Source organism: Podarcis bocagei (assembly GCF_964188305.1).
Source record: "Podarcis bocagei genome assembly, chromosome: 3".
Classification (NCBI taxonomy): domain Eukaryota; kingdom Metazoa; phylum Chordata; class Lepidosauria; order Squamata; family Lacertidae; genus Podarcis; species Podarcis bocagei.
In genome coordinates this window covers 44876832-44890841 of record NC_138127.1, presented here as the reverse complement: position 1 = coordinate 44890841, position 14010 = coordinate 44876832, and the positions used below count along the sequence as shown (strand labels likewise).

General features: G+C 43.3%; 1 protein-coding gene across 4 annotated transcripts in view; it reads left to right on the top strand.

Moving 5' to 3' along the window:
- SAMD3 (sterile alpha motif domain containing 3) overlaps nucleotides 1-14010 on the top strand; it is a 49067-nt gene that overhangs the window by 17351 nt on the left and 17706 nt on the right. For 3 of the 4 annotated variants that reach the window (XM_081187739.1, XM_081187736.1, XM_081187738.1), the window contains exon 2: nucleotides 13266-13374. In XM_081187739.1, the coding sequence (XP_081043865.1) occupies nucleotides 13290-13374 (85 nt within the window). In that variant the 5' untranslated portion in view covers nucleotides 13266-13289. Of the gene's footprint in view, nucleotides 1-12991; nucleotides 13060-13265; nucleotides 13375-14010 lie in introns of those variants that run through there. The other variant, XM_081187737.1, reaches the window with a different exon arrangement.

The following is a 14010-nucleotide window of genomic DNA, read 5'->3' as shown; positions in this document are numbered from 1 at the left end:
TCCGAGCCCTTTGCTCTCCTACTTTGAAGGCTTGCCGGGTTCTGGGAGATGGTGGGTCTGGAATGCTTTCTAGTGATAACGTGCCAGCCAGCTGCTCTGGCTCTGCCTCCTCCTCCTCTCCAATTATTTCCCAACTTTCCCCTTCATCTACCTCTGAGCTATGACCTCCCACAAACCACTGTTGTAAATCTATACTGCCTTCTTCCTCTCTGGAAGGGTCAGGCTGGGGAGGCGGTCTCCACCATTCTTCCTCTGCCTAGGCCCTGACACCAGCACTCTTAGTACCTAGTTTTACCCTTCCCTCATTAAACAATCACGGACATTAGCACCCTCATCCTTGGAATATGATTTGTTTTGAACCACTTGCTTCACAGCTCCTGTTGTCTCTCTCCCCCCCCCATCAATTTAAAAGCTGCTCTGCCAGGTTTTTTAAAAATTATAAGCACCAACAGTCTGGTTCCGCTCTGATTCAAGTGGATCCAGTGGTGTAGCGTGGGTTGTCAGCACCCGGGGCAAGGCAAGTAATTTGCGCCCCCTAACCCGTGCATTTGCGCCCCCTAACCCTAACCCCCAGATGTTGCGCCCGGTACGGCTGGCCCCCCTGCACCCCCCACGCTACGCCACTGAGTGAATCCCCATTCCTTTTGTACAGGCCTGGCTTGTGACCAAACATTCTTCAGTGCCTAACAAAGCCAACCTCACCTTCTAACATAGATGTCTCATCCACAAGTTGAAATTATGCAACTGTGCTTTTCAAGCTGATCCTGCATGTGGAGCAGGTAGAATTTCAGAGAAAGCTACTGTCAGAGCCGCTTCCAGGTCCCAGCTCACAGAGGACCACGCTAGCCGGCAGTACTGTACAAAAGTCTTTATTGAGTTACAGTTTCCATTTTCAAGCCGCAGCGCGCAGCTCTACGTCTTAGAAGCTAGACCGGCGAAGCTCCGTCTGAGTCTCCGCCTCCTGTACACCAACTTAATACTCTAGCCTTACTCCACCTCTTCCGTCTTTCCTTCCTCCTCTGGGTCCCTCTACCCCCCGTGGTCTCTTCCTTCCTGGACTCTTCTGACGCTGACCCCCGGACTCTTCTCCCTCCTTGCGGCGGGCTTTAGGACCTGGCTCCCTATCCGGGCTGCTTACTGTGCCGCCTTCCTGTGTATTTGAACTTGGCGCGCGCGCCCAGCCTTCAACCTTCCTCTTGACCGTTTCCTCACTCCCCGATGGAGGTGTGGCCACTCCTGACTCATGCCCTCCCGCTTGCGGCGAACCGCCAGATCCCGATACCTGGGACCCTTCCCCCCTACTGCGCTCTGGTGGGGAAGCTGGTCCCGATTTCCAACTGCTGCTCTCTGAGTCCCCTCTGGTCCCTTCTTCCTGGGGTGTCCCCCTGGGCGCCCCCCTTGCTCTGACCACTGGCGCCCCTTTCTGTGAATCTTCCGATTCACTGGAAAGACTCCGAGATCTCGGGCCGCTGTCATCGCTCATATTTCCTTCGGATTCCCCCCCCCCTCGCTCTCTGTTTCCTCCCTTTCCTGTGCCTCTGCTCCTGAACCCCTGACAGCTACTTTGAAGTTTCTGGCTTTCAACCTCCTGCCTAGGAACCTAAATTTCACTTCCACAACTGCACAGTTACATCTGCCCGTGTTGTTGGTGCCAATGTGCTCTTCCAAAGAAGATGACTACATGGCCTCTGGCCACAAGTTCTTGGCATCTGCAAAGTGTCCTTATGCCCACAGCAATGTGTCGTGGCCACAAGGCTGACCATGGCTGGCTATGCCTGTCATCAGTGAGTGGCACACATACCATCGCTATAACAGGCCTGCCCAGGGCAAGTCTTCAACACCATCTCACATGTTTTCAGAGCAGGAGAGGTTTTTGTGTGTTCTCTTGAATGATCAATACCTAATGGTGCACCCCAAATAAGATATAAAAATAAAGCACAACTGAATCTGTATTTTGACAGGTGGAAAGAGTGATCCAAGCAGTCTCACCACACCTTCCTCCAACCACACATATTCCAACCGCACATATTGGACTGTGTGCCCATGGCATGTTCCCAGACTGGGAGCAGGAGCTGGAAAATTTGGCTGTCAGTGGAAGGAAAGCTTGTCTCCAGCATAATGTGGAATATATTAGAGAATCTATTAGAGAAACTCTGCGTGTGGGCAAAAGGGACAAAGCCAATCCTTATTTGTTACCAAGGATTTATGTGGGTGAGGGTGGTTAAAAATGTATCTTGGTGGGCTAAAAGACCAATTAAAAACTGTCAAACTTCATAAAACCCAGAACAAATGAGAACCCTAAAAGAAAATGAGCGTTTAAGCTATAAACAAGAAGTAATAGTAACACATTGTGTTGACTGAGGCTGTTGGTTTAATTATTTGCAGAAATAAATAAATGTTACAGCTGACAGAGAACAGAACAAACACATTTAGAGTGTGCAATTTTTGGATAGAATTAGTCTATCACAAAGTTTAAATAAGCAGCAATTGTTTTGTTTTCAGGAATTGCATTCTAATTGGCAGTCAGCTTAAATGGCAACACATTTTTTCTTGCCAGCTTTCCAAAAAACTGTGAGTCTTCTCCCTTTCCCACCAACCATCAGCACACAACACTAAAAATAAAATATAATAAAAATAAAAACCCTTCAGGCATTCAAAATGAACTAATTCAAGGGAAGCAGAGCCATGCACATTACCCCCACCCCTGATGTTCCCATCCTTTTACAAATGGGAGAGTCAGATCTTTGCACTCAACATGTGGAAGTCTGACAGGAGATTCCAAGTATGTTCAGTGGGTTGTGCTTAGGATCTTGCTTCAAACCTTTGCATGCCAGAAATGGAGTCAACGTGCACAGAGAAAATACAGGGGAAGGCCTTGTGAGTGTCCCCCTCCCCTTCCCAGTTTAAGCTCTTAACGCCTTCCACAAAACACATGAATAGGGCACACAGATTACAAAAGGGGTCAGCATGCATTCCTATGTGCGCTTCTTTACAAAGATAAGACAGTCCCACTAAAATCAGAAGCAAGCTACCTCCCGCAGCTTACTCAGACGGTGAACATTGAACAGGGTCAGCTTGCTCTGGTTAGAACGGATTGCCATTTATGTCCATTGGGGGCATCAGAGTCGCACAACAAGTTATGTGAAACATGAGTTACAAACAACCATTCAGCATGGGCTACTTTATTTTTTGAGAAAAGAAGTGACTGTGCAAGGCCACACTGGAACTGCAGCATGCGGTGAGGAAGGTTTAACCCTTTCCCACCTAGCTAATTTGTCTGCTGGGGTGGGGAGGAAACCCCACCACACAGCAGCTGCTATTTGTTCCTATTGGCAGTGACTTGCTTGAATTTAAGCTCAGAGGATGTGACAGTAGAGACTAGATGTGCTTCTGTGGTGATCATGCCTCCCCTAGTCTATGAAATGCTTTGATGAAACATGAAAAGAGAATCTCACAAGCCGAAGGACTGAATGAGAGCTATACTGTACACTGGAAGTGAATCCAAAATAGTATTTTTAATTTACCCCATTTTAAAGGTACAGGAACGTAACACACTGATAATGTCAAATATAGATGGTTTTTGAAAGAATTATATGCTTGCTTAGGGGCAATGACACACATTCCACCTCTGGGCCTCTCAGAGTCTTGAAAAGAACCTGTTTCCCGGGTGGGGGGGGGAGAGGGTTAGCTTTTTAAAAGGCAAATGTTTAGGATTTTTGAATGGAGAATTCTTCCACATCTTTTCGAACAATCAAGCTCTGCTTCTAGATTTTCACACCCAAATTTCCCCAGTGCAAAAAATCAATTAAAAATTAACAAGTTACCTCATTTATCTTACACTGCCTGTTGCGAAGTGGCAGTACTGTGACTGCAGAAAATAAGCAGCGTGTATGGCAAAACCCGGGTGCTGACAGGGTGAAGGCAAAAGAGAAAGCAGCTACTTTTAGCACACATTTGACAGCCGAGGTGATGCAGGACTTCCAAGAATGATGGAGCCTGCAGGGGCAGGGGGGGTTAAGTGGGAAAGAGGCTTAAAAGTGAAGCAGTGTGGCAAAAACTGAGGAGTTGAGAGCTAATGTTTAATGGAATCCCTAATTTTCACAACCCATTTTCCTGTCAGCTTTATATCACGTCCAGATTTGGCAATCTCTCTCTCTCTCTCTCTCTCTCTCTCTCTCTCTCTCTCTCTCTCTCTTTCATTCTCTCTCACACAGAGAAATATCTCTGAATGCTGGACGAGAGGTCCAAATGATATTTCTGATATCATTTGGACTGCTGTTCATCCATTTCGATTCTTTTGGGTTTAGCTTTGTTTACTTAGGATAAATCAAACCAAAAAAGAGAACCTTTTCCCTGACTACTAAACAATAAATAGCACACACACAAAAAATGTCAGGCAAGAAAGTGTACTGTCTTCTACAACTAATAAATAAGGCATACTTCACTCTTTTCCTAAAAAAGATTCTTGTAGCTTTAGCACCATCAACCTTTAATACATTTATGTGTAAATCGCTTGGAAACAGTAGTTTAGAAGGGAATTAATAAATTAACAACAAGCAAGTATCTCATTAAAAGTGTATATCACATCATAGTTGTACCTTACTTAGGGTAAATGCTACAAAGCAAACCATAAATTACCACTGTCTACAACCTGAAGGGGGAAAGTCAAAATTAGGACATACAAAGGCTTGTTTTCAAGGAGCTTCTCCTTCTTTGATCCAGCTAAGCCTCACTTATTATTCGTTTATTTTATTTAAATATTTGCATATTGCCTGTCATTTAGAAATTCCCAGGTGAATTACAAAAATTAATACAATAAAACCAACAAATGTGTGTGTGCTCTCTCTTACACACACAATTGGCCACCATCTTTATCTAAAATCTTGACTGTCCAAGAAGGAAGTAGGACTTGGGCTTCCTAGCATTGAATTTTCTCTGCTGCTCTGCTTTAATCTATATTTTTAATTAAGTCATGCTTTCAGTGCCATTTTTTACCTTTTTAATTTGAATATCTATATTGAATATATATATATTGTAAGCATCAGGGCTTCTTTTTCAGCCAGAACTTGCTGGAACTCAGTTCATGCACCTCTCAGGTGGATGCTATTGTCATTACAGTGGTACCTCGGGTTACATACCCTCCAGGTTACATACGCTTCAGGTTACAGACTCCGCTAACCCAGAAATATTACCTCGGGTTAAGAACTTTGCTTCAGGATGAGAACAGAAATTGTGCTCCGGTGGCGCAGCAGCAGCAGGAGGTCCCATTAGCTAAAGTGGTGCTTCAGGTTAAGAACAGCTTCAGGTTAAGTACGGACCTCCGGAACGAATTAAGTACTTAACCTGAAGTACCACTGTATAAGAGATCAAGGGAAGCATTCATGGTGAGTTCCAGCACCTCTTTTTCTAGCAAAATAGCACTGGGAAGCATTATTTAATTAAATAATTTAATTTTATAGTTATTATATAATATTGATTCCTTATTATTTTTACTGTTAAAATCATTAATCATTTCTTAGTGAGAATTAAACAAACTAACACTGTGTTTTTCTGTAAAACAGAAGAGAAAGAAATGTCAGCATTAGGCTTGACTTTAATCAGAACTGGGTGGTGGTGCATAGCTGAAAGTAGTGGTTACAGGTCCACCATGGGGGAGATATTGACTACTAGGGAAAGAATCTGGGTGTTTTCATGTCATAATGAAAAGAATCAGCCTAGCTTTTCAGGAGATCATCATTGCATTAAAAGGCCACAGTTGATAATGCTGACCTATTATTTTATTGACTGAAGGCTGGTAATTTATTCTAGTCTATAAAATACCCAAGAGCCTTTATTCAAAGCCCTCAGTAGCTTACTATAATCGGTTTCCTTTCTCTGTCCTGCAACTGACCAAGATTAATGGTATAATTAAAGCAACTGGTGATAACAGAGTGGGATCGCTTGGCCTGAGTTTCCAACCCTACCTCATAAATGTTGATCTTATCTCAAGTTACGTCATCTTAAGGGACCACTTTCAGCTACAATGTCACGGAGATTTGTGCTCCTGGAGGGGGACCCTAAGCAAGGCCTCTCACTTTCCAGCAAGCCCAGTGGCCTCGCCACATACAGGAAATCCAAGGCTTCTTTAGCAAACTTATAATCTTATATAAGGGGCTGCTGGCATCACACCCATCCTCTCCTGATTTGGGAGCTGGGAGCTAGGATTAGCATGGCACAGCTACTCTTGAGTTGAGTTGGGAAGATCTGGCATAGTAAAAAGATAGCTGCTTGCACAAGGAGCCCTGGAGACCCAATTTTAAAAGAGTGCAAGACTGTTGAACTTGTTACCGAACCCTAGAACGTTGGGTATTCTTTCTTCTTCTTTTTGAAATATTTTTTATTTCATTTTACAAGTATATAACAATACAACCATTCACATTTACAGATTCCTCCGAATCTCTGGACTTCCCAGCTCCCCTCCATGGGCCCTATTATAAACCTTTTCTACTGCAACTTTTCCAATAATCTATATTTTATATACAGTAACATCATTGTCTCCATAGTACTTGCTACATTACAAGTGTTATTGCAATCCTGCTAATGTTTCCAGAATGTTGGGTTTTCTAGCTTTACTGCGTCTGAACAATTTGGAAGAGGCTGCTTTAAAGAAATGTGTAATTATATTTCTGGAAAGGTTTTGCCTCTTTAGCTGAGTAGTGTATAAGGAAATAAACCCTTACAGCTCATGAAAAATAAATGTGTTACCAACACTCAGGGCACACATAGAAAGCCCATTATGAGTATGAAATTATGTTAAGTATTAACTCTGGAGGGACACGGGTGGCGCTGTGGATAAAAGCTCAGTGCCTAGGACTTGCTGATCGTAAGGTCGGCGGTTCGAATCCCCGCGGTGGGGTGAGCTCCCATCATTCGGTCCCAGCTCCTGCCCACCTAGCAGTTCGAAAGCACCCCTAAATGCAAGTAGATAAATAGGTACCACGTTATAGCGGGAAGGTAAACGGCGTTTCCGTGTGCGGCGCTGGTGCTGGTTCGGCAGCTGCAGCTTCGTCACGCTGCCCACGTGACCTGGAAGGGTCTTCGGACGGCGCCGGCTCCCGGCCTCTTGAGCGAGATGAGCACGCAACCCTAGAGTCGGGCACGACTGGCCCGTACGAGCAGGGGTATCTTTACCTTTATTAACTCTGGATAGGAGGATGACAGGTTTGGGTCTGGACTGCTCTCCCTGCTAGAAAAATGATTCTGGCTCCTAATAACGTCTCCCTGAAATCACAGACACCTTTGAATCATTCAGCTGATCCATAAGAAGAAAAGAAATCTCTTCACGTTTTTATTTTTTGGCCTGGCTTTTATGCTGCCTTATCTTTCTACATCATCTTATTTGTACAGCAAAAACACACTGAAGGAAATCAGTACCGAGTGTTAACTTCCCTTGAACTCTTTTAAAAGGAGCTGCTAATGTGAAAAATCACAACTTTAAATAAATTTAAATAAATTTACACCCAGAGCAGAAACACTTATTTGAAGTAATCCAGGTTCTATTATTCACATTCAATGTGTAGTACTTCGTTAGTGGTTGCAGATTAATGCTCTGGCAGAATAATATACTAAATGCCCAACCTAGGTTCCAAGTTGAATTTTTCATATATAGATTCCAACCTTTATCCCTTTCTAAAATAAATTTGAATAAAAGCCACTTGAGATTAAAGCCTCAATTTTAACAATTGTTAAATTGCTCTATTCAATGATGCAGATTATGACTGGATCTGGGTCTACCAACAGAATGAGACAGCAGAAACTGAATGAGACAGTAAAAATAATAATTTATTATTTATACCCTGCCCATCTGACTGGGTTTCCCAACAGGAAAATAATAATAATAATAATAATAATAATAATAATAATAATAATAATAATAATAATAGTAATAATAATAATAATAATAATGCGACAAAACATCATACATTAAAATCTTCCCTAAACAGGGCTGCCTTCTAAAAGTCAGATACAGTAGTTGTTTATTTCCTTGACATGGGAGGGTGTTTCATTGATGGGAGGGCATTCCACAGGGCGGGTGCATATACTAGGGTATGGTGTACATCTAAATTTAATAAATAAAAAGGAAAAGAAATTATTTATTTGATAACTAAAAGGAAAAGAAAGTGTGAATGTAATATTGAAAAAAGAAGCCAAGAACTTATAAATCCCAGTAAAGACTGGAGGTATGATCTGTCAAGCCAAAACTAAGCATTTTGAACAATTACTCCGTGGAAATAATAAAACTCACTGGGTGGTATTCAACTAAGCTTTACTCAGAGCAGACCCAATGAAATTAATTGGGTTAATTTAGCTGCTGTCATCTAAACTACTGAGCCTCTGGGGCTTGCCGATCAGAAGGTTGGGAGTTCGAATCTGCTCGACCGTGGTGAGCTCCCATCGCTCTGTTCCAGCTTCTGCCAACCTAGCAGTTTGAAAGCATACCAGTGCAAGAGGATTAATAGGTACTGCTGTGGCAGGAAGGTAAGCAGTATTTCTGTGCCCTCTGGCTTCCGTCACAGTGTCCCATTGCGGCAGAAGCAGTTTAGTCATGCTGGCCACGTGACCCGGAAAGCTGTCTGTGGACAAATGCCGGCTCCCTTGGCCTGAAAAGCAAGATGAGCATCGCACTCCATAGTCGTCTTTGACTGGACTTAACTGTCCAGGGGTCCTTTAACTTTACCTTTTACCTATTCATTAGTGAATCTAATTTGAGTAAAACTGAGTTGAATGCTACCCATTGTTCATTTAGTTATTTGTTAGGGAAGGAATTCAACATCACAGTTAAACAAACGTTCTGCCAATAGAAGCATTTCCTCTTGCCCAACGGAACAACGTCTCCTGTCCTTCCCCATGTGCTGCTTTTGGGGTCCTACCAGTGCCCCCACCCCTACAGATCTGAGGGGGGAGGGTCCCAGGGTGGGGTGCAGCAATAAAATATACAAATATATTAACCATTACATTGAAATCAATGTAAAAGTTTTTCATTTGAGGGGGTAGCTTGTACCCAGAGCACAGAGAATTTGGCACAGGTATTGCTGCTGCTGCTGCTCCCAGTGAAAATCACCCCCACTTCCCAGCTGTTATTTTGTTACTTGGATGGAAAACGTCCATTGGGACAGTGTTATACGAAATACCATCTAGCCTAGTGAAAAGAAGACAGACCCCCTCCCAATAAATGTGAACCATAGCTAGGCTAGCATTTCCTTCTGGCAGTGTGGGACACACATAGTACTGGGCCTTAGTTTATTCCTCTGTGGCCCAATCCCCTAGCTGCATATGGGGCGAATGGTGGTGCATTTATGCTTCTGAGTGGGCAGGTAGCATGGCGTGGTCAAGATGCCACCCCATTCTAGTGGTGGTGTAGTAGACATCATTCCAATAGTACATAGACTTATTTCTGCAGTTGTATTTAGTGTGCTTCGTCCACTTCTCTTGATATAACCTGGTGACTAAAGCTCTCCTTTTACAATGGCAAACTTACAGCATTGTTCTCTTTCTGTCTAGCTTTTAACTTGGAATTCTTTTTAACTTGGAATATGAATTATCTGTCCAGTAAAATGTATTCTGTGCTGAATTCCATTTCATCGTTGAGGATTTTGCTCATCTCATCCTAGCCTTCTCAAGGAAACAAGAAGTGTGACAGGAAGGTGTGATCTTTTTAATTTACACCAGAGTTCTCAGCAAATAATGATTTTTCACACCCTGTTATTGCTCCTTAGACTGGGGGGGGGGGAGCTCCATGGCTACTAAATGAAGCCAACTGCTATAATTCTTGAAATAATTTTAAATGTATTATGCTATAGGAGAACTAGAAAAAATGCCAGAGGGCAAAATGCAGAGAAAATAAGCTTTATACTAGATAAGAATTTGGGGATAGGAACCAGCTCAGTTATGCTTTCTATTCAGAATGCAAAATGTTTTTGCAACTTTGTGTTGCATTATTTATTCTTCTTTTAAAGGATATAAGAAGTAATCAGATTAGAAAAGGCTCCCGTACCCTCTTCACAACAGGATGCCTACACTCTGTTTTATTTTGATGCACCAAGCTCACCTATAGCCACACTGAGAAGGTTTGGATGTAATGTTAACCATAATGTTGCACTACATGAGTGATCCTGGGGTGGGCCTCAAACCTGTGAGCTTTAGCATCCCTGTGATGTGAAGATTGGAAGCATCCACTTCCTGGTTTAAAATAAGCAGAGCTTTGGGTTGGTGGAAGAGGAGTTTAAGAAAGAAAAGAAAATGTAAGCCTTGGAATTCATTTATGAATACAGTGGTACCTCGGGTTACATACACTTCAGGTTACAGACTCCGCTAACCCAGAAATAGTACCTCGGGTTAAGAACTTTGCTTCAGGATGAGAACAGAAATCGTGCCGTGGCAGCAGCGGGAGGCCCCATTAGCTAAAGTGGTGCTTCAAGTTAAGAACAGTTTCAGGTTAAGAACAGACCTCTGGAATGAATTAAGTACGTAACCAGAGGTACCACTGTAGTATTATTATAACAGCATATTGCTATGAATAGATATTAGTTAAAATTAAACCCATGATGATTGTAAAGGTGGATTCAGGGCCAGCTTAAGACACTTTGAACCAGAAAATGGTGTGCCCCTTGAGAAACTTGGGAATTGTAGTTTGTTAAAGGTGCTGGGTTAGAGCATGGAAAGGGAATATCAAGCTCAGGGACAAAATGCAGTTCTTCAGGCCTCTCTGTCAGGGCTCAGGCCACCCCATCTCCAGTTCTGCTTTGCACCATCCTTGTGTGTTTTTGACTGACTGTAATGTGTCTTTGGATGGAGAGGAGAGATAGTCGTGGTGGAAGAATACTAATCTCACCTCCCTGTCCTGCCCCCCCCATCCCAAATGCCCCCTCTTTCCATTCCATATTGGACCGACCTCTCTCACCTCTGCACCAAGGCCTACTTAGCTGGAGACTGAAGCTACTCTCTTGCAAAGCCGGGATTCTGCCCATTAGGAGGCAGCTGCGTACGCAGCCTGGTACTTGAACAGGGCTCTGTGGGGTTGTGGTTTGATAGAGGTGCAAAAAGGAAGGGACAGGCAGAGGTCAGGGAATGGGAAGGCAAAATGCTGTGGTAAAAGCAAGGGGGTTGAAATGGAGAAGGAAAACAGTGGTGGAGGGAGGAGAGGAAAAGCAGTGGGGGAACTCAATAATGCTTTTCCTCTCCATCACCGCCTCTCCATTTTTCTTCTCCATTTTGTTGCCTTGCTGGAGTGCTTAGAGGAGAACAACCAGGAACTTAGAAAGCTCCTTAGTACCATATTGTACTAAGTTAGAGCTCAGTATTGTCTACTCCAGGAATAGGGGATCATTTTTAGCCCAAGAGCTGCAATTCCTCATAAACAAATTTCCAGCACTAGAGGCAAACATGGGTGTGGCAATGGATGTGACTCTTACCTTTGTACTGTGGTCTACCTTCTAGCCATGCAAAATCCAGGTGTTTTACATAGCCTGGGATAGTCCTGAGAGCCAGAGAGATAAGCCTGGAGGGGCTTTTGACCCTGTGCCTGATGTTCTCCGGCTGGCAGTGGCTCTCCATCTTTCACACAGGAGTCTTTCCTAACTAGGGATTGAACCTGGGACCTTCTGCTATACCACTGAGCCATGGCCCTTTTCTTATGGTGATGGGTTTGAAATCATACGAAATGGCTGAAAGCATATGGCTAGCCCAGCAAAGAGAAAATCAATGGGAGACACGAATGCTGCCTCCAAATATCTAATGGGCTGCCACAGAAAAGATGGAACAGGGATTGGCTTAGATGAATTCCACAATCCTCTTCTGAATCCATGGTTCTGGGTTAATTGTATTTGACAGATAAGTCTGAATCATGGAATTGCTACTGCTTGATTCAAGGATTTTAAATCTGTGCTAACCACAGAACTTTCAAAAACCTGTCTCATGAAAGGAAGTGGGCATTTCCATTCAGAGAGACCTCAGGAAACTGGAAGGGAAGAAGGAAGAGAACCCCTTAGGGCCAGGTTAGTTCACCCTCTCCACAAAAGCACTGAAATGTGGATCCCTGTGCGACCTCAAGGCAGGGGTGCCAACTTGAATAAAATATTTAGGGGGGCAGGTAAGCCCTGCTCTGCATCATCAATCACAAGACACAGCGCGCGCACACACACACACACACACACACACCATTTGAATGGCAAGGCCCATCAATATTTGGGGGGGCAGCCTCCTCAAGTATTTTATTGGGGGCAAAGGGACCTTGGCTCCTATGCCTCAAGGATAGAGAATGTCATGATAGAGCCAGTGTGGTGTAGTGGTTAAGAGCGGTAGACTCATAATCTGGGGAACCGGCTAAACGTCTCGGCTCCTCCACATGCAGCTGCTAGGTGACCTTGGGCTAGTCACACTTCTCTGAAGTTTCTCAGCCCCAGTCACCTCACAGAGTGTTTGTTGTGGGAGGGAAAGGGAAAGGAGAATGTTAGCCGCTTTGAGACTCCTTCGGGTAGTGATAAAGCGGGATATCAAATACAAACTCCTCCTCCTCCTCCTCCTCCTCCTCCTCCTCCTCCTCCTCCTCCTCCTCCTCTTCTTCTACTGCTCAGTCGGACCAAACCCTTTGAAAATCTACCTGCAAACACATCAGTTTCTTGCATTTCCTAGAAATAGCTTGAATTATAAGGTGTTAGTGAAGGTGACTTCACAAAACTGGCTTGCGATTCTGTGCATTTTCTACCTTTGTTCATATTGCTCCCATTGGTGTACGCGTTCACTTGACTAGTTTCTCAATGGAGCAGTGTGGGTTAATGCATTCAGTTTGCTCTAAATGTGTATGCGAGAGGCTAATATGTAGTTTTCTCCCCCACCCCAGCTTTCTGTAAAAAAATGTCAGCCATTTCCTGATGAGCATAGTGGTGGTGAATTTCACACCTTTCTCGTATCTGTGTGGAAACTTGGGTGTTAATGGTGTGGGCTCAGGGTGTGTTCAGTATTATAAAGAATGAAGCTGCTTGTTCGGAACAGAGGAAAGCAAGACTGGGATTCTAAGACCAGGTGTAACAGGAATCATAAAACTGCCTCCTTACACCAGGCATGAATATATAGTGTGCAAAATATGGAAACAAATTATTATCATCCTGGAACTATGTGTACCTATTTTGCAAAATATCAGGTTTTGGGGGTAGGGGAGAACTGAACATTGACTCAAAGATTTAAAATAGAATCATCTTCTTGTTCTTGTTTTTCCAAACTCTGTACAGTAGTGGAATTTCCCATCACAACAAATGGAGATGGAAAGTTGGTCAGTTGATCAAGTCTGCAACTGGTTGCTACTGAAAAACTTAGGAGACCTGGTTCCTAAATTTCGTGGTAAGACTGTTCTCTGTGTATCACTGTATGTGTCAAATATCTGTGTAATTTACAGAGATTTATTAAATCAAATGAGGTTTCCATTGATGTTTCTAAGTATTTGTTGCAGGGAGTGGGGGAGAAATGCAGAATAAATTGTTGGATACTAAATCCTTAAAAGCTTTATGTGCATTCTGGTAGCATGTTTCTATGTGAAATTAATTGTTTTGATAGTGTTTGCTTCCTAGTTACATAATAATATAGCAATGCAGTTTGTAAGTTTTTAACCAGGGAAAAGCTTTCATTAATTTCCAGATCAGGATTGTGAGATAAGCACAGAACTAAATATGCACCAGGTCTCAGCACTAAAATAAACATGCTTATCCTCAGAACATTTTGAAGCAATCAAAACAGCACAGTGGATGTGGAGAGTACCTTTTAACCCCCATTAGGCAACCACAACCTATTGGCTGGGGCTGAAGGTAGGGAGAAAAGTTCTTAGGATAGAAGACTTCAGCCGGACTCCTGCCTCAGTGCCTCCCTCTGTAGCAATTCAGCACCCAGCACAAAGCTAAACCCACAAAGCTAATATTGTGCCTAAGAACATCTGTACTCGAACTCAATTGAAAATGGATAGTGTGCAATATAGATTGATTG